At 40.7% G+C, this 24,796-nt stretch overlaps 1 protein-coding gene across 3 annotated transcripts in view; it reads left to right on the top strand.

Moving 5' to 3' along the window:
- LOC308083888 (uncharacterized protein) overlaps window positions 1-24,796 on the top strand; it is an 85,684-nt gene that overhangs the window by 53,879 nt on the left and 7,009 nt on the right. For all 3 annotated transcript variants that reach the window (XM_080426303.1, XM_080426304.1, XM_080426302.1), the window contains exons 11-13: window positions 7,276-7,371; window positions 7,656-7,796; window positions 22,165-22,281. In XM_080426303.1, coding sequence (XP_080282429.1) covers window positions 7,276-7,371; window positions 7,656-7,796; window positions 22,165-22,281 — 354 coding nt within the window. The remainder of the gene's footprint in view (window positions 1-7,275; window positions 7,372-7,655; window positions 7,797-22,164; window positions 22,282-24,796) is intronic.

The following is a 24,796-nucleotide window of genomic DNA, read 5'->3' as shown; positions in this document are numbered from 1 at the left end:
ACCTTAAAACCGAAATAAAGTAAAAAAAAAACGGTTACAAAATCCACCCAAAATCCACCCATTTTTGCCCCCAAAAAACGGCCAAAACCGCCCAGAACCGCCCCAAAAAACGGCCAAAACCGCCCAGAACCGCCCCAAAAAATCGCGCGCGCGCACGGAACGCATGCACGCGCGCTGCGCGCGCGATCATTCGTTAGGTGTCCTCTTTTTGGGAATTCAGAATATGGTCACCCTAGCTAACTCCATTCTTTCTGTCTTTCTAGATTGAAAACGTATCATTTCCTTCCCATAAGCATGAATCCATGGCCATGCATCTGCTTTTGATATCCCCCTTCTGGTCTTTTTTTTTTTTTTTTACATATAGGCAGGCACTGAAGCAAATAAACAAGGTATCTCAAAACAGTCAAGACAATGAGTGACAGGATAGACAAATATTAAGAGTAAGAAAAAAAGATACATTAAGAAGGTATAAACAACAGCAAAAACAAAACAAAACAAACAACACACACATATACACTGGCATATAAACGCCACATTGAGTTAAAATAGGCATGGTCTTAGAAAGCAATCTTACATTTCAGTGAGGTGATAAGCAGGTATACACCAAGGGGTTATTACACAACAGAATCTCCTTCTGGTATTTAATGTCTATGTCCAGTGGGGATATGTTTTATCTTTAATGTCTATGTCCAGTGGGGATATGTTTTATCTTTAATGTCTATGTCCAGTGGGGATATGTTTTATCTTTAATGTCTATGTCCAGTGGGGATATGTTTTATCTTGGGTGACCAGATCTCAACTCACCAGATGTGGGACAAAGAGTATGTTTGTGTGGGACAATGTGGGACACGTTACCAATTCATCGAGGTAGACTAAACTAAACTATTTCTATTCCTCCCGTTCACATAACAAAACTATGCTTAGCCATCTGGTTGATTCAGTAGCACATAATAGCACTATGCAAATAAAAACCTAAGAACAGAAATGCATTAGAACATTTGAACAGGCCATTGAGAACAAGATAAGTTGAACTATCTTGAACAGTTCACAAGCGGAGAGTCTCGTGACCTTGTTTGCAGTTGTGAGCATATGCGACCAGATAAAGGCTACAGGGAAGCTACAATGCTACTTCAACAACATGATGGAGATGAGTTGCGGATCTCAACAGCCTACATGAAAAAAGCACTGGAATGGCCGTAGATCAAAGCAGAAGACAGGAAGGCATTAAACGTGTATGTTCTGTTCCTGATAGGGTGTCGGAATACAATGGACAACCTGGAATTCATGGATGAGATGGACAACCCGATTAATATGAAAACTGTCATCTCAAAAGAAAACTTCCCCATGAAATAAAAGAGCGATGGAGAAACAAATCCTTTGAGATACAAGAGCAGGAGGGAAGAAGAGCCAAGTTTTCTAACCTGATAGCTTTTATCACATGACAGGTGAAGGTTGCCAATGACCCACTTTTTGGAGACAATGTTGGATATCATCTCAGAAGGAAAAGGGAAGTAACAATAAAAGTAAAGGTAGCAGTTTTGCTACAAGTGTCTCTTCAGCTGGAGAACACAGTACCCAAGATCCCAGTGTAACATGCTCAGTTCAGTCAAACCGGTGAATACCTTCAGAGTTCTTGTTCATTCTGCCAGAAGAGCCATACCCTGTAGGAAAAGAAACGAAAAGAAGCCTATAAGACGCAATTCAGTTCCTGAGGTCAAAGGGTATTTGCTTTGGTTGCCTTACTCAAGGTCATGTGAGTAAGGACTGCAGAAAGAAAATGCAGTATCAAGAAGTCACAAGTGCTTTTGCATTGACGGAACATAAATCCAATGGAGATACTGGGAATGGAAAATGCATCCTCTCCATAATACCAGAGAAAATAAAATCCAAACGAAGTGACAAGGTAAATGAGACCTATGCATTCATGGGTCAAAGAAGCTCTGCACAGAAGAACTCAAGTCAACGTTCGAGGTAGGAAGACAGAGCTCCTGTTCACTACCATGGGGCATGCAGGAACAGCTATTATGTCCTACATCGAGTTGCCACAGGTATTTACTCAACCAAGCATACCAGTGAAAAGGGAAAACATACCTCAGCATAAGGATGTGACCAGGTGGCATTACATCTGTGAAGTTCACATTCCACATATCGAATCAGAAGTCTGCTTACTTATAGGTAGGCTACCGAAGACTACAAAGCCATCGAACCTTGGAAGGTAATAAATAGCCAAAATGACACACCATACGCTGTAAAGATGGACCAATACGAAGAGGCATCAATTCCTCCTCCAGTGGACTACTGACTTACTCAGTCAATCACATCTCTGTATTGAATGTTGAGGATCTGTTGATTCAAAAATCAGACAAAATGTCTGAGCTGAGATCCATGTTTGGAAATGGCAAAGTAGACATTATTTCATTCTCAGAAACTAAGCTGGATAATTCCATCAAAGACTTTGAGATTGAAATAAAGGGCTACAGTGTCATCAGAAAAGACAGAAATCTCTCTGGGGGTGGGGTATGCATCTTTGTGAGATCAGACATTATTTACGATGTGATCCCAGATATGGAAAACAACCCCACGGAATCGGTTTGGGTCAAGATCTTATACCCACATGCAAAACCACTGATAATTGGCGCCATCTACAGACCCCCAGATCAAAATGCTTTTTAAGTCTTGATTGAGGAACTGTTTTAACAGTTTCTTCACCACCGTTGCAACCCAGTTGGTAAGCAAACTCCCCCAGCATTCAGGCATGTATGGCCCTGACCACATCCAAGCTCATTATGAGAAACTAGGGGCTAAAAAGATTCCTTCTCATTCAAACCTGTAATGACTGATGATGTTAAAAACAAACTCCTCGCCCTACAGCCACCACCAGATAACTCAGAGATGCAGCGGTCTCTATTGCTCCAATAGTAGCCCACATTACAAACTTATCCATCAATCAGTGTCACGTCCCACAAGAATTCAAGTTGGCAAGAGTAATCCCTCTATTTAAAAAAGGAAGCAAACTAGATCCTGGGAACTATAGGCCTGTTTCCATCCTTTGTTCCATCTCAAAGGTCATAGAGCGATTAATCCAAGAACAAATCAACAGCTACCTCAGCGAGCGTAAACTGTTGTTTGAATTCCAATCAGGCTTTAGAACATCCCAATCCACTGACACATGCCTACTGTATTTGACCGACTACATCAAACGTGAGGTAGACTCGGGCAAATACTGCGGCATGGTCATGCTCGACCTCCAAAAGGCGTTTGACACTGTAAACCACTCAATTCTACTTGATAAGCTGAGGGCGATTGGTTTTGATTACACATCACTAAATTGGATGAGATCTTACTTGGAGGGTAGAGAACAAGTGGTTGACATCAACGGAACCATGTCCTCATCCCTCCTGGTGAGCTGTGGGGTTCCTCAAGGCAGCATTCTAGGGCCGTTACTGTTCCTTCTATACATTAACGACATGAATGCTTCCTGTAACTGCAAACTGTTCCTGTTCGCTGATGACTCGGCACTCCTGATCTCGGGTGAGGATAAGTTGCAAGTTGAGGAAGCTCTCAGCTCTGAACTCTCCAAAATCCGTACTTGGCTTACCGATAACAAACTGTCAGTACACCTTGGGAAAACTGAATCCATTCTCTTTGGGACCAAACAATCCCTCAGTAAGATGAAGGTAAATGACTTCAAGGTCAAAGTCGATGACACAATCATCTCTAGCAAAGAAGAGATTACCTATTTGGGATGTATTCTTGACAAATACCTGACAGGTGAAAGCATGGCAACAAAGGTGGTCAAAAGAGTAAACCAGATAACCAGATTTATGGGCAGAGTTTCCTCTTTTGTCAACCCTCAGGCCCCTCTCAGGGGCCCTGATTCAGCCCCTTTTTGACTATGCTTGCTCCTCTTGGTACTCCAACACCTCAGTGTCACTGAAGACTAAGCTTCAAACCTCCCAAAACAAACTGATTCGACTACTTCTCGGACTGGGGCCCATGACCTCTCTCCCACTCACTTTGCCAGCCCAGGCTGGCTCAGGGTGGAAGACAGGGTTAAACAACAAAAAATGGGACTGGTCTTCAAAATTGTAAATGCAGATTTGCCCGAAATGCCCCCTATACCCGCATATCTGTGTAAATACCTCCAAAAAGTTAGTGACACCCACAGTCACGAAACTAGAGGGAGCGACAATCTGGTACCACCCACCCATAAAACAAACATGGGCAAATTCTCCTTCTACAGCACAGCCACCAAGGTATGGAATAGTCTAACCCCATCCCTCTAAAAATGCAGTTCGCTGGGCTCATTTAAAACAGCCCTAAAAACTCATCTTTCTGGAGGCCAAAAGAGGAGGTAGTACCAGTTTCCCGGTAGGCAGACGACCCCCCTCCCATTTTTGGGCGGTGTAGCCGCCCCTATACGTGGGGTTGGGACACCTCATTTGTACACATTTGCTGTACTGTGATTGGCTCATTAGTACACCCCTAGCTGTACTGTGATTGGCTGACTCTATTGGCTGACTCTATCCAGCACTTTGATTGGCTAGCGAGACACATGATGACATTAATAACCTATAAATAGGACTATGCACTTCAAAAAACATTTTTTTTTTAAAGTGAGCTTCCATCACTGTGATGACCACTGTGATGACCACACCGCCCACTTCACACTGGGTGTGATTTTTGGGCGGTGAAACCGCCCCTATATGTGAGGTTTGGATATTTGCACCCCCCAATCCTGCGCTGTGATTGGCCACCAGTGTACCCCCCTAACCCTGCACAGTGATTGGCCAATCACAGTCTATTCAGGACTGTGATTGGCTAGTGAAACATGACAATTGTGCATAGCCCTATAAATATGACTATGCACTTAAAAAAAACACATTTATGTTTTTTTTTTAGTTAGGGGTGTTGGTCCACAATATTACTTTTCTTTAAGTGAACTTCCATCACTGTGATGACCACTGTGACCACACCGCCCACTTCACACTGGGTGTGATTTTTATTTTTATATATATAAATATGTTTCATGCTTTTTTTGTTGTTGTACGAGGTGTTATTTTTTTTCTCTGTATATTTTTATGTTGTTATTGAACTGTTTGGTTGCTACTATATATGTATATGAAATGAATACCAAGGACCTCGACGGAAACAAGTCCGCAAGGACTTTTTTGGACGGACCTTTTAGACATAAGTATTATAAATGTAACTGTGATGTTTTACATTCTTTTTGCCTAATAAAAATGTCAATCAATCAATCAATCAATCAATCAATCAATCAATTTCAATCAATCAATCAGCAGTACAATGCAGGGGTAAAAATGTACTTTTATAAATCCTACAACACTAAACCAAACCAGCTTCACTTTGTTGTGATCACATGATTTCTGGGTGTACTCTTCTTCTGTGATCCTTGATTGATTGATTGATTGATGTACTTTATTCAGCAAGACATGAGAACAACAGTACATGGAAGTACAAATTCACAATACAAGGTCTACTAAAGTGGAAGACTCATAAAGCACTGAGCTTGTTTAAGATGAGATCCCCATGCACACAAATCATGATGACATATAAGATACAGACAGATATACACACTACTATACAGAACGTCATACAATCAGCTTACAGGTTACTGGTATGAAGAGTGAAAAATATGTACAAGAGAAAAAAAAACACACCCAGTGTGAAGTGGGCGGTGTCTTGCTAGCTAATCACAATACTGAATGGAGTCAAGTGATTCACTTAAGTGCATAGTCCTATTTATAGGGCTATGCACATGTGTCATGTTTCCCTAGCCAATCACAGTCCTGAATAGACTGTGATTGGCCAATCACGGTGCAGGGTTAGGGGGGTACACTGGTGGTCAATCACAGCGCAGGATTTGGTGTGCAAATATCCAAACCTCACATATAGTAAGACTTAGACAGGGGCCATTTTCGAATTGCAGCCTCCTGAAGGTGTATCTTTAGGGCAGTTTTGAAAGTGAGTAGGGTTTTACACTCCTTTACTCCTTTTGGTAGGGCATTCCACATTTTTGATGAATAGCATGAGAACGAGTTAATTCCCTTTGTTGAGCCAAATCTGGGTTGAACATGATTAGTGGAGCTGCCTCTGGTGTTATGATCGTGGACTTCATTAACGTTTTGGAAGTGTTTTGACAAATACAGGGGGATCCCAATGTTGTGGTTTATCTTGAAGACCAGGCCCATAGCAAGTTGCTGTATTTTGTCCTCAACCCCAAGCCATCCAATCCTAGCAAAATGAGCAGGGGTTAGATGGGTTTTGTGATTGAGGCCAAGAAGTAGCCTTACTAGTTTGTTTTGGGATGTTTGGAGCCTTGTTTTTAAGGCCTTGGAGGTGTTGTGATACCATGAGGAGCATGCATAATCGTAACAACCTTGTATGAGGGCCCCTGCAAGAATCTTCAGAGTATTCTTACTGACTAGACGTCCAATCCTAGACAAAAAGCGTATTCTTTGGTTGACCTTTTTGATCACTCTTTCTGCGTTTTTGTTACCGGAGAGGTTTGCCTCCTGGGATCATTCACAGGCTGCGGAACAGCGCCCTCTATCGTAAACCACTGATAACACCAAATCTCGTCATTCTACTCATTGCAAAATATGACGAGAAATCTCGTCATTGGCAGTCAAAGAGTTAAAACAATTATATCAAAACTTGGCCTCCTGGTGGCGCTATAACAGGCCGATGTGAAACATTTGCGGCAGAGGTTCTGCTTTGGCATCCAGGGAGTGTGTGTGCACAGTTTCATGCCGGAGATTAGCTGCTCACAGACAGAATGACACACGGACACACAGAGAGGGCAGAAAACATAAAATGGAGATAATAGAAATACCATAACTATTGAAGTAAACCATTTCGACCCAAGGAAATCATTAAAGTGATTATTATTAAGGACTTCAGGACAGACACTGCAAAAAAATTGGACGAAATGCTCAAATCACATCTATATTTCTCTTTGTACTAAATACTTCAGGTGAATTATTTTGTTTTATGTTTTTTTAAAACCCTAATGGTTCCGTACTAACACGTTTGGCCTCGCGGAGACAATAAATCCCCACTGGGCATAACTATAAATGACCACAAGGGAGGATATCTAAATCAAAACCATGGATCACCCCCCCCCCACACACACACACACATACACACACACACTTTGTTTTTACTTGTCCAGTAAAAGTAACTAGAATTCTGACTGTAAAGGCTGTGATGGAATGTGTATTAACACATCATCTTGGCTTTTGTTGGTTGCAGGAATCAATACAACTGGACCTTCACCTAAATCTATTGTGGATAAAATACAAGACATGGTCTACCAGAACACAGATGGTCAAAATAGAAAGGATGTTGGTGAGGTTCAGTGAGGGGTTTGTGTGTGTGAGTGTGAGTGTGAGTGTGTGTGTGTGTGTGTGTGTGTGTGTGTGTGTGTGAGTGTGAGTGTGAGTGTGAGTGTGAGTGTGTGTGTGTGTGTGTGTGTGTGTGTGTGTGTGTGTGTGTGTGTGTGAGTGAGTGAGTGAGTGTTGGCAGCTAATATCCCCCTATCTTTCAAATTAGCCTCATGGTGGAACTAGACCAGGCTACCTTATGTTTTGGTAGTTCCTTTACTGATATTTATCTTTCCTTGTTTCTTGCAGGCATTTCTATTGTTGAGATCGACGACAGTGACAACATAGATGAAGAAGGATCTGAGGTTTGTAGATGGATAGCTGGAGGACCTGTGGATGATAATTGCGGACGAGCAAATATCACAAACTTAGATGAGAACTTTGAGATCGGTGAGTGTTATACCTGCTATACCTGACATAACTGTGCTAACACACATGCAGGGCTTCACAAACTCTTTCATCTCCAGACCCAAAACACTCCCTGAGAACCAAACTTACAAAAACACATCATGAATTATGCCTTTTTTCAAAACTAGATTTGAAGCATCCAGTCCTATATTTCACTGATCATAGCAATGGTCACCGAGTTCTATTCTGTCCATTTGAAATGTTAGACACTGTTGTAACACTGCTGTAGCGCTCCATAATTATGTGTGAAATGTAGTTGTTTTTGTCTGTGACTATTGTCATAGCAGACCCCTGAACAGTGTTTGTGCCATGTTTGGTATGGATTGGATCAACAGTGTTCCTTTAGCTCCCGGGGGCCCCAAACATGGCCCCTGGTGTGACTATTGTCATGGCAGACCCCTGTACAGTGTTTTTGCCAGGTTTAGTACGTATTGGAGCAACGGTGCACCTGTGGCATCCAGGGGCCCCTGGGGACGTTTTTCTCATGGCACAAAGTTTGGTGCAGATCAAACGGTGTGCCTCGCAGGTCTGCATGTTATGTTGGTGACGTCCACCATTGGTCTGCCCACCCGCCCATAGTCAGTTTTATTATGGAACTAGTAAAAATTGCACATCTACAAGCTCACAAAGTGAAGTGAAGCGGTGGAGCTATTTTCACTATTACTTTATCTAACCCTTTAATCCTATTTTATATTATGGGTATTCTAAAAAAGCTCACGGATTTACCATAGGGCCAGGGGCCTCCGACCAAAGGGGCCTCAGCATTATGGGCGATTTTAATTGTAGTATTATTTGATTGTTCCTGAATATGGTGGAATAGTAACTGCACATTTATGTATACACAAGTCCTGTTACCGGTCTAATGTTAGAACCATGTCCACCCTGTCCTGAAGTAAAGAGATAACGGTGCAAGATGATGTTACAAGCAAAACAACTGCGGCACATACTATGATGAAATAACCAATATTATCCTGTAGCTATACATGCAATTCATATATTGCTTTTCAAAAGTAACCAAAAGTCGCTGAATTAAAACTCGAACGGACAGAGAAGGTTAAGAAATAGCGCCCTCTCACGTACCGTATCCTACTTCAACAACACAATAAAACCCACAGACAGCTTCACGAATGCAGTCGTGGAAATTATTATTAATACTTTTCTAACCATTGGTCATTTTACTGCACTGTACCTGTCATACTGTAGCCTAATTTTATTTATATATATATATATATATATATATATATATATATATATATATATATATATATATATATATATATATATATATATATATAATAGCAGTTCAGTTAGTACATATTCTTCATTCGTTGTTCAACAACATTGCCTTTCCATTTTAAAGCATACGTAGCGATATACTTATGGCCTCCACTCTATGCTATGAGGGCTGATGGGGAAACTGGACGACATGCAGGGGTAATTCTTAGGGGTGTCGAAAATTATCGATGTGAATCGGTAATCGATTTTAACATTAACGATGCGACTACATCGATGCGCGTATAACTGGACCGGTCCAAAATTGCGTCTGAATCGGCCGCTGTTTCGGTCCAAAAGTTATTTATCGGTTCACCGATTTTTTTTTGAATTAAACAAACCTGCTGTGCAACTCTGTGAACTCACTTTTAAAATTAGAATTTATTTATTTACTGTAGCGTCCAAATTGAGCGAACACTGTGTGAAACAGTGCAAGGCTGCCTGCAAGCCAAGGAGAGGGGGAGAGAAAAAAAAAGACTGCCTTCAGCGCTGCGGGAAAAACACAGATCTAAAAGCCCACATGTTATTGTATTAAGTGCAATAGGACAGAATGACGCTCACTAGTGTGCGACTCGAGTGAGCGAAAAAACAAACAAACACAGCGAGCAGCATGGCTGATAGTGATACAAACAGAGAAGAAACTATTTACGGTGCAGGACCTCATCTTAAATCTTTTGTTTGGAAGCATTTTGGATTCTATAAGAGAGATGGAAAGCTGGACAAAACGAAGGCGATCTGTAAGAAATGTAGAGCAGCAGTTCCTTACTCCAGCGCAACAACAAATCTGTGCACGCATTTGTCCAGACATCACAAGATTACTGAAGAAGAGAAGTCAGTTGTTGCCAGCAGTTCCAGTAACGTGCAAGCCGAAACAAGTGCTGCTCATTTTTTCCAGGGACCTATTCCAGCCAACTCACCGAGGGGAAAGGCATGTACCGCATCTGTCGCCCAGTTCATTGCAATGGACATGAGACCGTATAGTGTGGTTGAGAATGAGGGCTTTCGTTTCATGTGTAACACTTTAGAGCCGAGATTCACGATACCAAGTAGACAACATATCACCGACAAATGTGTGCCAACGTTGTACAATAAAGTCAGGAGCGAAGTTGAACAAGAATTGGAAAATGCAGAGCGAGTGGCCATAACCACTGACGCATGGACGTCGTGTGCAACTAATTCTTATGTGACGATCACAGCGCACCACATCTCTCCGGAATGGGAATTAAAAAGTCACGTCTTACAGACAAGAGTTTTTAATGAATCCCACACAGGGAAAAACATAGGTGCCTTACTGAAAGAAGCATGTGTTGAATGGAAAATTGCTGATAAGGAACCTGCCCTGGTGACTGACAATGCAGCAAACATGCTTGTAGCTGGAAGAGAGGCAGGGCTATCTCCACACATCGGATGCTTTGCTCACACAATAAATCTAGCTTCACAGAAAGCCTTCAATGTGGAGGCTGCTGACACATTGCTTAGCAAAGTGAGAAAGATGGTTGGCTTTCTGCATCGCAACATAAGAGCAGCTGAAATCCTACGGGAGAAACAACATCTACTGGATCCTAAATCCAAGACCAAAACGCTCATCCAAGATGTTAAAACCCGATGGAACAGTTCACTTGATATGTTAGAGCGCTTCTTAGAGCTGGAACCTGCAGTCACTGCCACACTCTCTTCAAGGGAGATCAGAAAAGGGGAGAACAAGGACGCCCTTACTCGGGAAGAACTTGTGGATGCTGAAGACATAGTCAAAGTGATGAAAAATGTTAAAATCATGACCACTGCTATGTGTGAGAATGATCAGCCCACTATCTCAATGATTGCCCCTATGCAAGCTAAACTGGCAGCACACTTTGAGGCATGTGATGATGACACATCCCTCATTGCTGACATGAAGGATGCGTTCAGGGATAACTTTCAGACGCGTTACACAGACCTCCATGATGTCCTCTGCACTGCAGCCGCCCTAGACCCTCGCTTTAAGATGTTGCCATTCCTGAGTAGCCATGAGGCTGAGAGGATCTTCCTCAATCTGACAACTGAAGCGGCTGCCCAGGTCAAGGTAACCCCCCTAACAAACACACTCATTCACTTATACATTATTATATTTACAGTGCAATGCATCTATTTTGTATTTTCTTTTATTGCTGGCATGGCAGACTGTTACCAGTTAAATGAATACATTTGTTATTAGTTGTAAACATTTGTCTGATTGTTAATCACCTGTGACTTTATACATCATCATTCATTGTCATCAGGAAGCAGAGGCTACAAACAACAGTCCAGGACATCCAGTTCAGAGCCATCCAGTGGAGACAGATCCAGCTCAGAGAGACCCTGACCCTAGCGCTGACGCTGACCCTACTCCTGGAGGCAGTGCCCAGATCCAGGATGAGCCAAAAGGTGAGGTTTTTTATTCACTGTAAGCAGATTGAGATGTTGTTTTCCCCCCTTTTTTATTCACTGTAAACATATTCAAAGTGTTTTCTTTTTTTATTCACTGTAATAGTATTGAGATTGGATTTCATAGTAATGTGAAAGAAAAGCTCTCAAGACTGATGTCATAGAACATTAATGAATAGTATTACACACACTACAGTAATTTAATATTTTGTATTTCAGATGATGACCCTCCTCGCAAAAAGAAGAAAACTGGGGCACTGACTCTGCTATTTGGTGAAATCTTCCGAGTGAGAGAAGCAGCAGCACCAACATCTTCAAGGGAGAAAGCTACAGAGGAAGTCACAAGGTAGTTTTAACCGTCATCTAATATAAATCTATTGTGGTCATTATTACTCATTTCAGTCCAAGATTAGGTCTAGTCTATTATCCAGTATAAGTGTTTATATTTTATTGTTAGTCTTGTGAAACATACCACTGCCTGTAACATTGCACTGCTGTGCTTGCTTAATTCTTACTGCTTGAACCTGCATGAGTGAATAACGAACCTTTTTGATTCTTAAGGTACAGACAGCGGTATCCTGTGTACCTGCATGAGGACCCACTTGAGTGGTGGATGAAACAGGTGGACCTACCTCTGCTGTCATCTCTTGCAAAGAAATACCTCTGTATACCAGCCACCAGTGTGGAATCAGAAAGAGTTTTCAGCACTGCTGGAGATATTGTTTCTGCCAAACGTAGTGCACTTCACCATGACCATATCGACCAATTGATTTTCCTTAAGAAGAATCTTGAGAAGAAGAACAAAAAGAAAAAAACTAAGCCTCGAGAGTAGCCTAGCCTAACCCTATTCATGACATCCCACAGTCACAGCTCATGTGATTGTATTATACAGTGTTAGTTGTGGCTTTACACTTACAGCACTGTACATTGGTAAAACTAAAAAGGCTAATGCAGCATTCAGATTGTATCAGGGAAATACAAAGGCACTAAAGGTCAGAATATATATGCTAGTAGTTATTTCATTGTCAGGACCATATAAAGAAAAGAAAATGTGGTGGGGTACTATTTTTCAGAATATGATGTTATGCCAGATGTTGTGTGAACTACTCTTAATAGGAAGACTGTTACCTCAAGCTCCTTTCTTGACTAAGTATTAAGTAACCTCAGGAAGACTACAGTTTAACTCAGCTTTATGAAAATTGAAAACAGAGTACAGTACTAGTTTACTGTACTGATGCTCATAAAACATTCTATTGTCTGGGTTCTGTAGCTAGTTAGAATTTGTATGCTAGTTATTTCATTGTCAGGAGGACCATATAAAGAAGAGAAAATGTGGTGTGGTATTTTGATCAGAATATGATGATGTTATGCCAGATGTTGTGTGAACTCTAATAGGAACACTGTTACCTCAAGCTCCTTTCTTGACTAAGTAAGTACTAAGTAACCTCAGGAAGACTACAGTTTAACTCAGCTTTATGAAAACAGTACAGTACTAGTATACTGTACTGATGCTCTTAAAACATTCTATTGTCTGGGTTCTGTAGCTGAAGTATTTGTTTTGCTCAATTACTGTTTGTCACTTTAATTGTATACTATTATACACTATAGTGTATTAGTGTGTATACTTTTGCACTCAAATGTTCCACTTACTGTACTCTTGTTACTTTGATGTTCCATTACAAGACATGGGTGGAGGTAGAAAGTGGACCTCTTGATTTATTTTGTTGACTTATATAACAGCTAACACAGGCTCAGGCTCCTTCTCTAGTTTTATTTGGTTTATTATCTGAACTGTGATATTGGTGTCTAATGGATGTAAATTTATTTTGTTTTGTTTTCATTGTTAATATATTTAGGAGCTTTGCAAATTGCAAGAATTGCACTGAGGCCTGAGAGGATAAGCCTTTCCCTTTGGCTTTTGTAAGTTTACAGTTTAGGTTTCTTGTTCAATCAATTTGTTATTCTCCAACTGAGAAACTGTAAGAGGTAAGCTCTTAGAAATAGGTGTGAGACTGAGTCTGAGACACTTTTTCATTCCATGTCAGTGTTTGTTGTACCAGTACAGTAATATTTTCTATTTTGTATCAACATGGCAGTGTCTATTTGGAATAATAAACACAATGGTGTGATACATTTACTTGCCATCCATCTTTTTCCAGTATTTGAAGGTCAGCCAAGCCATGCAACTTTAACTTTATAGATTAAGTTGGGAAATTTCATTAAACCTGTAGCGGATAACAACCAGATCGCACTGCATCGTATCGAATCGTATTGAATCGTATCGAATCGTATCAAATCGTATTGAATCGTATCGAATCGTATCAAATTCCAAACAAATCGAAATCGCATCTAATTGCACCCAATAGAATCGAATCGAATCGTTTTGTATTTAATATTTAATCGTCTCTGAATCAAATCGAAGCCCATGTATCGGATACGCATCGTATCGCCTTGGAGTGGACAGATGCACACCCCTAGTAATTCTGCAAATAGACCTCATGGCCTCATTACTATATATGTCTATGAAATTAACTCAAGGACCCCAACGGAAACAAGTCCGCAAGGACTTTTTTGGCCGGACCTTTTAGACAAAAGCATTATAAATGTAACTGTGTTTTTTTACATTCTTTTGCCTAATAAAAATGTCAATCAATCAATCAAAGGCCAGTCATTTGGGATCAATATAAGTAGGCAAAAAAGGCTATATGTTATTTTAGTCGGGACCTGTTGAGGTCAAATGTGATAGTTTTTTTCATGAATCTGTTATTAGTCATTACACACGCATCCATGCCTTGGTTGTCCTACACAAGCCAAGGCATGGATGCGTGTGTAATGATCCCGGGCACCGCCAATTCAGCAACTGAGTGGCACAGCTTGGGTGTGTCAAGTCGTGCAGTAAGTACTGGGAGCTGATGGTAGGTGTTGCGCTCCACCTCAGCAATCCGTCTTCCAGGGGTCTAGCACATTGTGAAATAGGGATAGACTCCTGCGCGTAAAGTAAATATTTTGACCGTGAGGACGAGGTAATTGATTGAATACTTAATTAACAGTTTGCCAAAAAAAAGCACAGGACGTACAGTTCTATACAAAAGTTGTTTGGGACATTACCGGAACAATTTTAGATGTGCCTCCCCTCTGGTTGATATCATTAACCCTGTAAGACCCGGATATATTTGTACTTGCAAAAAAAAATTAAAAACCTTTCAGATGGTCTTGTAGGAGTATTTAGAAGAGGAAAATATAATGTTTTTAAAAAAAAAATGTTTTGGTAAGTTTTTATGCAAATGTTGACATTTAGCAACGTTGGGTCCATCAGGTAGCAAAATTTCCTATAGGCCATTTTTATGGATAACATGGCAAATGTGTAATTACTTCACTAAAACAACTTAATGATTCATTTGTATGGTTTATTATTTGGCAACCAGATGTAACAAGGTCAACAAAGACTGAAATCGGTTGCGTGGCATCACATCAGCTACAGCCGCGTTTCGTGTGTCTGCTTCCCAGTACATCCGGCATCCATTCATTGGAGAAAGGCCCATTCTCAAATACATCCCCAACATTTGCTCAATTTCTTTTGGACTTGTGTTGACTGATGTTCCTTTTGTTTGAAGGCTGTAAATGTTTGTGTTCGTTGTGAGAGTGTCAATCATGTCTTTGGACACAAACTGGCGGAAGTACTGCAGTGGTGTTTGGAGAGAACTCATATCTTCAGAGGTCAGAGGTGGGCCAGAAAAGTCTGTATTAGGGCTGATGAAGTCCTTTTTCAGCCACTGATATCTTGAATCACGGCGCTGAGCGGGTTTGGTCAGTTGGGGTGGCTGAATGTCTGCTGGGCGGTCAGTGGGTTCACTGGGTGGTTCACTGGGTGGTTGGTTTTCTTTGGACCCCATGCCACAGTCCTCTTCATCTGACTCTTCATCAGTCTCATTGATGTCTATGTCAACATCACTCTCTCCGTTCATCACGATATCCAGAACATCCCTGGCTGAGAAGCGAGTCCCTTTCTGTTGTTGTGGCATTCTGAAATGAAATATTACCATTAGTACATTTAGTAGTGCTTACACATCACTGCTTACTGCAGTGATGATGAAACAACATTTCACAAGTCATACAATACTGTCTGGCTAACCTATTGTGTGATGATGATTGCCCCTAAGTGGGCATCATTCCATTGCCCCTAAGTACCCACCACACCTTGAATGAATAATGAATAATAATGAACAACCCCCACATCCCCCAACAAGTACCACAGTGGTCCCACTGTCCTTGTAGTATTGAAAGCAAATTAAACATACTGAGAAATAACAAGGGAATATATTGGTTAAACTATGGTTGAATATGTATTGTTTAGGGGGAGAGAGAAAGTTTGGGTGGACATTTTCTGAGGCTTACTGCTCAAAGCAAACAATTCAGTTTGTGTGAACAAAGGAACCAGCTTGTATGGTTCTGACTGTTAAAACAATGGTTACAAATATCATTGGAAATTCGAAATTAAAGTAAAAATGCACATATAGCCTACTCTCTCTCACTGTTTCTCATATATATATATATATATATATATATATATATATATATATATATATATATATATATATAGTAATGCAAAGTGGGGGATATACACATATAACTGTTTAAATCTATTGTGAAAACTATATATAAGGCTGAACAGTAGCAGGTGAACATTAGGCCTGCCCTTGTATTTTTTTGCAACCAAGAGGGCCCAACGTTGACCAAAAGCAACAAGTATGAATCATGCTATAATTTAAATTTGGGACATATATTTTAGGGGTGTGCATCTGTCCACTCCAAGGCGATACGATGCGTATCCGATACATGGGCTTCGATTTGATTCAGAGACGATTAAATATTAAATACAAAACGATTCGATTCGATTCTATTGGGTGCAATTAGATGCGATTTCGATTTGTTTGGAATTTGATACGATTCGATACGATTCAATACGATTTGATACGATTCGATACGATTCAATACGATTCGATACGATGCAGTGCGATCTGGTTGTTATCCGCTACAGGTTTAATGAAATTTCCCAACTTAATCTATAAAGTTAAAGTTGCATGGCTTGGCTGACCTTCAAATACTGGAAAAAGATGGATGGCAAGTAAATGTATCACACCATTGTGTTTATTATTCCAAATAGACACTGCCATGTTGATACAAAATAGAAAATATTACTGTACTGGTACAACAAACACTGACATGGAATGAAAAAGTGTCTCAGACTCAGTCTCACACCTATTTCTAAGAGCTTACCTCTTACAGTTTCTCAGTTGGAGAATAACAAATTGATTGAACAAGAAACCTAAACTGTAAACTTACAAAAGCCAAAGGGAAAGGCTTATCCTCTCAGGCCTCAGTGCAATTCTTGCAATTTGCAAAGCTCCTAAATATATTAACAATGAAAACAAAACAAAATAAATTTACATCCATTAGACACCAATATCACAGTTCAGATAATAAACCAAATAAAACTAGAGAAGGAGCCTGAGCCTGTGTTAGCTGTTATATAAGTCAACAAAATAAATCAAGAGGTCCACTTTCTACCTCCACCCATGTCTTGTAATGGAACATCAAAGTAACAAGAGTACAGTAAGTGGAACATTTGAGTGCAAAAGTATACACACTAATACACTATAGTGTATAATAGTATACAATTAAAGTGACAAACAGTAATTGAGCAAAACAAATACTTCAGCTACAGAACCCAGACAATAGAATGTTTTAAGAGCATCAGTACAGTATACTAGTACTGTACTGTTTTCATAAAGCTGAGTTAAACTGTAGTCTTCCTGAGGTTACTTAGTACTTACTTAGTCAAGAAAGGAGCTTGAGGTAACAGTGTTCCTATTAGAGTTCACACAACATCTGGCATAACATCATCATATTCTGATCAAAATACCACACCACATTTTCTCTTCTTTATATGGTCCTCCTGACAATGAAATAACTAGCATACAAATTCTAACTAGCTACAGAACCCAGACAATAGAATGTTTTATGAGCATCAGTACAGTAAACTAGTACTGTACTCTGTTTTCAATTTTCATAAAGCTGAGTTAAACTGTAGTCTTCCTGAGGTTACTTAATACTTAGTCAAGAAAGGAGCTTGAGGTAACAGTCTTCCTATTAAGAGTAGTTCACACAACATCTGGCATAACATCATATTCTGAAAAATAGTACCCCACCACATTTTCTTTTCTTTATATGGTCCTGACAATGAAATAACTACTAGCATATATATTCTGACCTTTAGTGCCTTTGTATTTCCCTGATACAATCTGAATGCTGCATTAGCCTTTTTAGTTTTACCAATGTACAGTGCTGTAAGTGTAAAGCCACAACTAACACTGTATAATACAATCACATGAGCTGTGACTGTGGGATGTCATGAATAGGGTTAGGCTAGGCTACTCTCGAGGCTTAGTTTTTTTCTTTTTGTTCTTCTTCTCAAGATTCTTCTTAAGGAAAATCAATTGGTCGATATGGTCATGGTGAAGTGCACTACGTTTGGCAGAAACAATATCTCCAGCAGTGCTGAAAACTCTTTCTGATTCCACACTGGTGGCTGGTATACAGAGGTATTTCTTTGCAAGAGATGACAGCAGAGGTAGGTCCACCTGTTTCATCCACCACTCAAGTGGGTCCTCATGCAGGTACACAGGATACCGCTGTCTGTACCTTAAGAATCAAAAAGGTTCGTTATTCACTCATGCAGGTTCAAGCAGTAAGAATTAAGCAAGCACAGCAGTGCAATGTTACAGGCAGTGGTATGTTTCACAAGACTAACAATAACATATAAACACTTATACTGGATAATAGACTAGACCTAATCTTGGACTGAAATGAGTAATAATGACCACAATAGATTTATATTAGATGACGGTTAAAACTACCTTGTGACTTCCTCTGTAGCTTTCTCCCTTGAAGATGTTGGTGCTGCTGCTTCTCTCACTCGGAAGATTTCACCAAATAGCAGAGTCAGTGCCCCAGTTTTCTTCTTTTTGCGAGGAGGGTCATCATCTGAAATACAAAATATTAAATTACTGTAGTGTGTGTAATACTATTCATTAATGTTCTATGACATCAGTCTTGAGAGCTTTTCTTTCACATTACTATGAAATCCAATCTCAATACTATTACAGTGAATAAAAAAAGAAAACACTTTGAATATGTTTACAGTGAATAAAAAAGGGGGGAAAACAACATCTCAATCTGCTTACAGTGAATAAAAAACCTCACCTTTTGGCTCATCCTGGATCTGGGCACTGCCTCCAGGAGTAGGGTCAGCGTCAGCGCTAGGGTCAGGGTCTCTCTGAGCTGGATCTGTCTCCACTGGATGGCTCTGAACTGGATGTCCTGGACTGTTGTTTGTAGCCTCTGCTTCCTGATGACAATGAATGATGATGTATAAAGTCACAGGTGATTAACAATCAGACAAATGTTTACAACTAATAACAAATGTATTCATTTAACTGGTAACAGTCTGCCATGCCAGCAATAAAAGAAAATACAAAATAGATGCATTGCACTGTAAATATAATAATGTATAAGTGAATGAGTGTGTTTGTTAGGGGGGTTACCTTGACCTGGGCAGCCGCTTCAGTTGTCAGATTGAGGAAGATCCTCTCAGCCTCATGGCTACTCAGGAATGGCAACATCTTAAAGCGAGGGTCTAGGGCGGCTGCAGTGCAGAGGACATCATGGAGGTCTGTGTAACGCGTCTGAAAGTTATCCCTGAACGCATCCTTCATGTCAGCAATGAGGGATGTGTCATCATCACATGCCTCAAAGTCTGCTGCCAGTTTAGCTTGCATAGGGGCAATCATTGAGATAGTGGGCTGATCATTCTCACACATAGCAGTGGTCATGATTTTAACATTTTTCATCACTTTGACTATGTCTTCAGCATCCACAAGTTCTTCCCGAGTAAGGGCGTCCTTGTTCTCCCCTTTTCTGATCTCCCTTGAAGAGAGTGTGGCAGTGACTGCAGGTTCCAGCTCTAAGAAGCGCTCTAACATATCAAGTGAACTGTTCCATCGGGTTTTAACATCTTGGATGAGCGTTTTGGTCTTGGATTTAGGATCCAGTAGATGTTGTTTCTCCCGTAGGATTTCAGCTGCTCTTATGTTGCGATGCAGAAAGCCAACCATCTTTCTCACTTTGCTAAGCAATGTGTCAGCAGCCTCCACATTGAAGGCTTTCTGTGAAGCTAGATTTATTGTGTGAGCAAAGCATCCGATGTGTGGAGATAGCCCTGCCTCTCTTCCAGCTACAAGCATGTTTGCTGCATTGTCAGTCACCAGGGCAGGTTCCTTATCAGCAATTTTCCATTCAACACATGCTTCTTTCAGTAAGGCACCTATGTTTTTCCCTGTGTGGGATTCATTAAAAACTCTTGTCTGTAAGACGTGACTTTTTAATTCCCATTCCGGAGAGATGTGGTGCGCTGTGATCGTCACATAAGAATTAGTTGCACACGACGTCCATGCGTCAGTGGTTATGGCCACTCGCTCTGCATTTTCCAATTCTTGTTCAACTTCGCTCCTGACTTTATTGTACAACGTTGGCACACATTTGTCGGTGATATGTTGTCTACTTGGTATCGTGAATCTCGGCTCTAAAGTGTTACACATGAAACGAAAGCCCTCATTCTCAACCACACTATACGGTCTCATGTCCATTGCAATGAACTGGGCGACAGATGCGGTACATGCCTTTCCCCTCGGTGAGTTGGCTGGAATAGGTCCCTGGAAAAAATGAGCAGCACTTGTTTCGGCTTGCACGTTACTGGAACTGCTGGCAACAACTGACTTCTCTTCTTCAGTAATCTTGTGATGTCTGGACAAATGCGTGCACAGATTTGTTGTTGCGCTGGAGTAAGGAACTGCTGCTCTACATTTCTTACAGATCGCCTTCGTTTTGTCCAGCTTTCCATCTCTCTTATAGAATCCAAAATGCTTCCAAACAAAAGATTTAAGATGAGGTCCTGCACCGTAAATAGTTTCTTCTCTGTTTGTATCACTATCAGCCATGCTGCTCGCTGTGTTTGTTTGTTTTTTCGCTCACTCGAGTCGCACACTAGTGAGCGTCATTCTGTCCTGCGCCGGAAATAGCAGATATACAAGTTTACTACCAATAGCGATACAATAACATGTGGGCTTTTAGATCTGTGTTTTTCCCGCAGCGCTGAAGGCAGTCTTTTTTTTTCTCTCCCCCTCTCCTTGGCTTGCAGGCAGCCTTGCACTGTTTCACACAGTGTTCGCTCAATTTGGACGCTACAGTAAATAAATAAATTCTAATTTTAAAAGTGAGTTCACAGAGTTGCACAGCAGGTTTGTTTAATTCAAAAAAAAATCGGTGAACCGATAAATAACTTTTGGACCGAAACAGCGGCCGATTCAGACGCAATTTTGGACCGGTCCAGTTATACGCGCATCGATGTAGTCGCATCGTTAATGTTAAAATCGATTACCGATTCACATCGATAATTTTCGACACCCCTAATATATTTCACAATAATAACATATGTACATGTTCTAGACATTGTAATGTTCACCAAAACAAATATTACAGGCATATTACTTACGTTTTTGTGAGGAATATCTTCCAGAGAAAAAAGAGATCTGTTCCAACAGAGATTTTTCAAGTTGTGATGATTCCTGGCTCTGTGGGGGGTATTTATATGCAAATATCCTGGCCAATGGCATTTTAAGACTAAACAATAGGACCCAATGAGGATGTAGAGGTGAAAAAATAACAGAAAAACAAATTATTTAAACTCCTTTCTTTATTAAATATAATTGTTGCTCTAAAGCATCGCTGGGTCTTAGAGGGTTAAGCACTGTAGATTTCAAGATATTCAGAAAAATCTAAAAAGTTTAACTGCGATTGCGGAAAGAACGACATATTGGAATACCGTTTGAACCACAATAAAGTCCCTGTTCTTGTGTGCTGTTTAACGTTTAAATCATGTTTCTACGCAACAGTTGTGTGGCTCCAAAGTGAGTTGATTTTAATGTTTTCCACCATTGAAAGTCAATGGCGTTTTTGGGCATTGTGGTAATGCGAAACGGCAAGACAAGTAATATCGCACTAGTCCCGGCAGAGGCGCACGTTTTGATGTATATATTGCCGGGCTTTTCAACCCCTCTTATTCAGAGTGACACAAAAATAGATACAACACTGTGATGACACATGGCCGTATATGGCTACTTATTCAGGATTGTCTGAAATAAATGAGCAAACACATGACATTCTGGTGACAGGTGAAGGGGTTCTGACATTGACACTTACATATAGGACTGAGCGAAAGACCGTAGACTGTAGGAGGCCTAATAGTATGTCAGCAGATCTTGAAGCAGACTGTAGCTTCATCTTACGTTTACCTGTATAGAATGCCACATTGCTATTACACCACAATCATACTCAATAGCAGCACACAGGAGAAACAAAGTACATCATGTCCTATATTTCAACACATAAACCTGTTGAGGATCCATGTACAGTTACACTCAAACTGTATTTAACACGTGAGAGGACGTTGGCGCCTGTTTGTTCGCTGCTTCTAAATAAAGGTTTGGGGAAAAACAAGTTTTGAAGCACTTTTATACATTAGGTTCACAGTACAATAATAGCATATGTATCCTTTTAGACCCAACAACGACTGCTACAACACGCCAAAATACTACAGCCAGCACTACCACCATAAAAACAATAGCAGCAGCACCAACACAGACGACAACACCAACAACAACATCAGCTAAAACGGGTAAGTATTTCAAAATAAAGTTATGGATACAAATATTTGCATATAAGAAACAACTTATTCTTTACAAATGCTAATATGTTTTGAGTGGCCTGTGCCTTTTCCATAAGAGTGGCCCTTACAGAGTATTTGTGCCAAATTCATCCTTGTTTCACAACCTGAAAGCTTCTATCACTATCTGCTAAGGTGCTAAGGTGGCGGCTATCTTTAAAAAATGAATTGAATTTTTGAGTGGTCAGCGACCAATTCCATAAGAGTCGCCCTTACAGAGTAGTGTGCCAAATGTCATGCTTGCATCATAAAGTGAACGATTCTTATCAAATTTTCCATTAATCTGCTGTACTAAACTGAGTTCTGAGTTCTAGTTTAGTTTGAGAGTAGACTGAAAGAACGAGCCCAATCGATGGTCTTGAAGGGCGGATCGAAACCCAGGCGCTGGATTCCTGCGCCGCTTCATATTGCTTCACCAATCTATGTCCCCGCCTCCCTCCCCCCCCCCCCCCCCCCTGTGCACGGAGCACGCTGACGTCACCAAATTTAGAGCGACGCCCCTCTACACTCTGATTGGTTAGGAGATAACAAGGTCCTAAGACCAGCGTTCCTGCAAGGTTCTCCCAGCCTTTTTTTCTTTTGAAACAAAAAAAAAGGCATGGGTTTCCGAGGCTAGTTTGAGAGTGATCCAGAACTTTTTATTGTTTTGTGGCAAAGTGATTTGACTTCTCTAGTAGTTCTAGCTTTTGTCACATCCTTATCGGACCTCAACTGGATAATTATTTTAATCAAATGCTCACTTACCAGCTGGCTCCACTGACCCACTGGCTACCATCGCCAAAGAACACTGCAACCAAGAGTTCTTTCCTGGACCTCCATCCCGGACTTTCTTTACAACTGTCCTGGTGCGGTTAGCCCTTGCTGGCTGGGGCCGGTTCTCTCAACTTTCTGGTTAGCTGGTGGCTTTAGGGCCAGCTAGCCGGCAACCAGTTCCCTGACAGAAAAAATGATTATCAGAATAGCAACCAATTCTAATCCATAAGATCTGTCTGCACTTCTATTTTCAACCCTCAATATACTAACTATCTTGAATATAAATATCCTTCGAACACAAATTTTCTCCTACAAGACATAATATCAGAGTATCCATCTCCCTGACCATTTCAAACAGTACTTCCAGCCAAATTCCACTTTTCATTTGTACCCTACCAGAACAAACCAACTACACGTCCCACCAGGTATCACCACCAGGAGGCAAATATAAAGGTGTCTCCATATGGAATACCCATCTCCATAGTGGCTACCACATCCTCTCTATCTACCTATAAAATAAGTTTAATACATACAGTAATTAGGTGATAGGCATCAATAATATTGTCAAGTTATGGATACTCTATTCATTTTCATTTTTTTCACAAGAGTAGTAGCATTAAGTCTTTGCTTTGTCAAAAAAACAATTATTGATTGTTTTGTTGATTGTTGTCTTTTCTGCTATGTATCTACTTTTAAATTTGTTTTGTCCCGTTTTCTTTTACTTTACTTTATCATCTGTTTTATTTTTACTTTTTTTATATATTAACCCATTAAGACCTGGAATGCATCTGTGTCATTTTAGATTCCTTTGGCTATTCAAAAATAGCAGTTCTACAAGCTCATAGCGCGGCACTGAGTGCCGCGCTATGAGCTTGTAGATCTGTAAATCTCTGAATATATTATATTTACATTTATTAAAGAGAACATTTGTAACTCAAATCTTTGCTTCTGGGGGATTCTACAAATGTCTTCTGAATCCTAACAGTATTTTGAAAAAGAAAAAACGTATGTTGCCATAATATCATTGGTGCTCAAACTTTGTCATGTCAACGACATGGTACAGTACCACCACCCACCTATAGAACAAACATGGGTAAATGATCGCTGTACTGCACTGCCACCAAAGAGTGGAATGCCCTGACCCCATGCATTGAAACATTTGGATCTCTGGCATTCTCAGCTGCCAAAACACTCATTCACACATTTATCACATCCCGGCTTCACTAACAGTATCCTCCATGGCACCACCTCTAAAGTCCTCAATAAAGTCCAATACGTTCAAAACTCAGCTGCCCGCCTGATCACCAGCATCCGCTCCAGACAGACAGCATATTGAACCTGTCCTCCATGACCTTCACTGGCTCCCGGTCAAACAAAGAATCCACAACAAAATCCTGCTTTAAAAAACCTACAAGGCACTCAATAATCTGGCCCCACCCCCTACCTCTCTGATCTTCTCCAACCTTACGTCCCCTCCGGTTCCCTCAGGTCCAGTGAAGCCAACCTCCTGGAGGCAGGGCCGGTGGAGGGCTGATCGCCGCTCTAAGCGAGATTCCTTTGATGCGCCCCCGCACGCGTGCGGGACCCTTGCGCGCGCGCGAAATTTGACGAGGTTCTTGTCGGATTATGATACTTTTTTTTGTGTCTTTGGTTACTTTATTTTGGTTTTAGGGTTGGGGTTAGGGTTAGGTTAAGGTTGTGTTATTTAATTCTG

This window comes from Gymnoscopelus braueri, assembly GCF_963280865.1.
Source record: "Gymnoscopelus braueri genome assembly, chromosome: 4".
In the NCBI taxonomy this organism is placed as follows: Eukaryota; Metazoa; Chordata; class Actinopteri; order Myctophiformes; family Myctophidae; genus Gymnoscopelus; species Gymnoscopelus braueri.
This window is presented reverse-complemented; position numbering and strand designations above follow the sequence as displayed.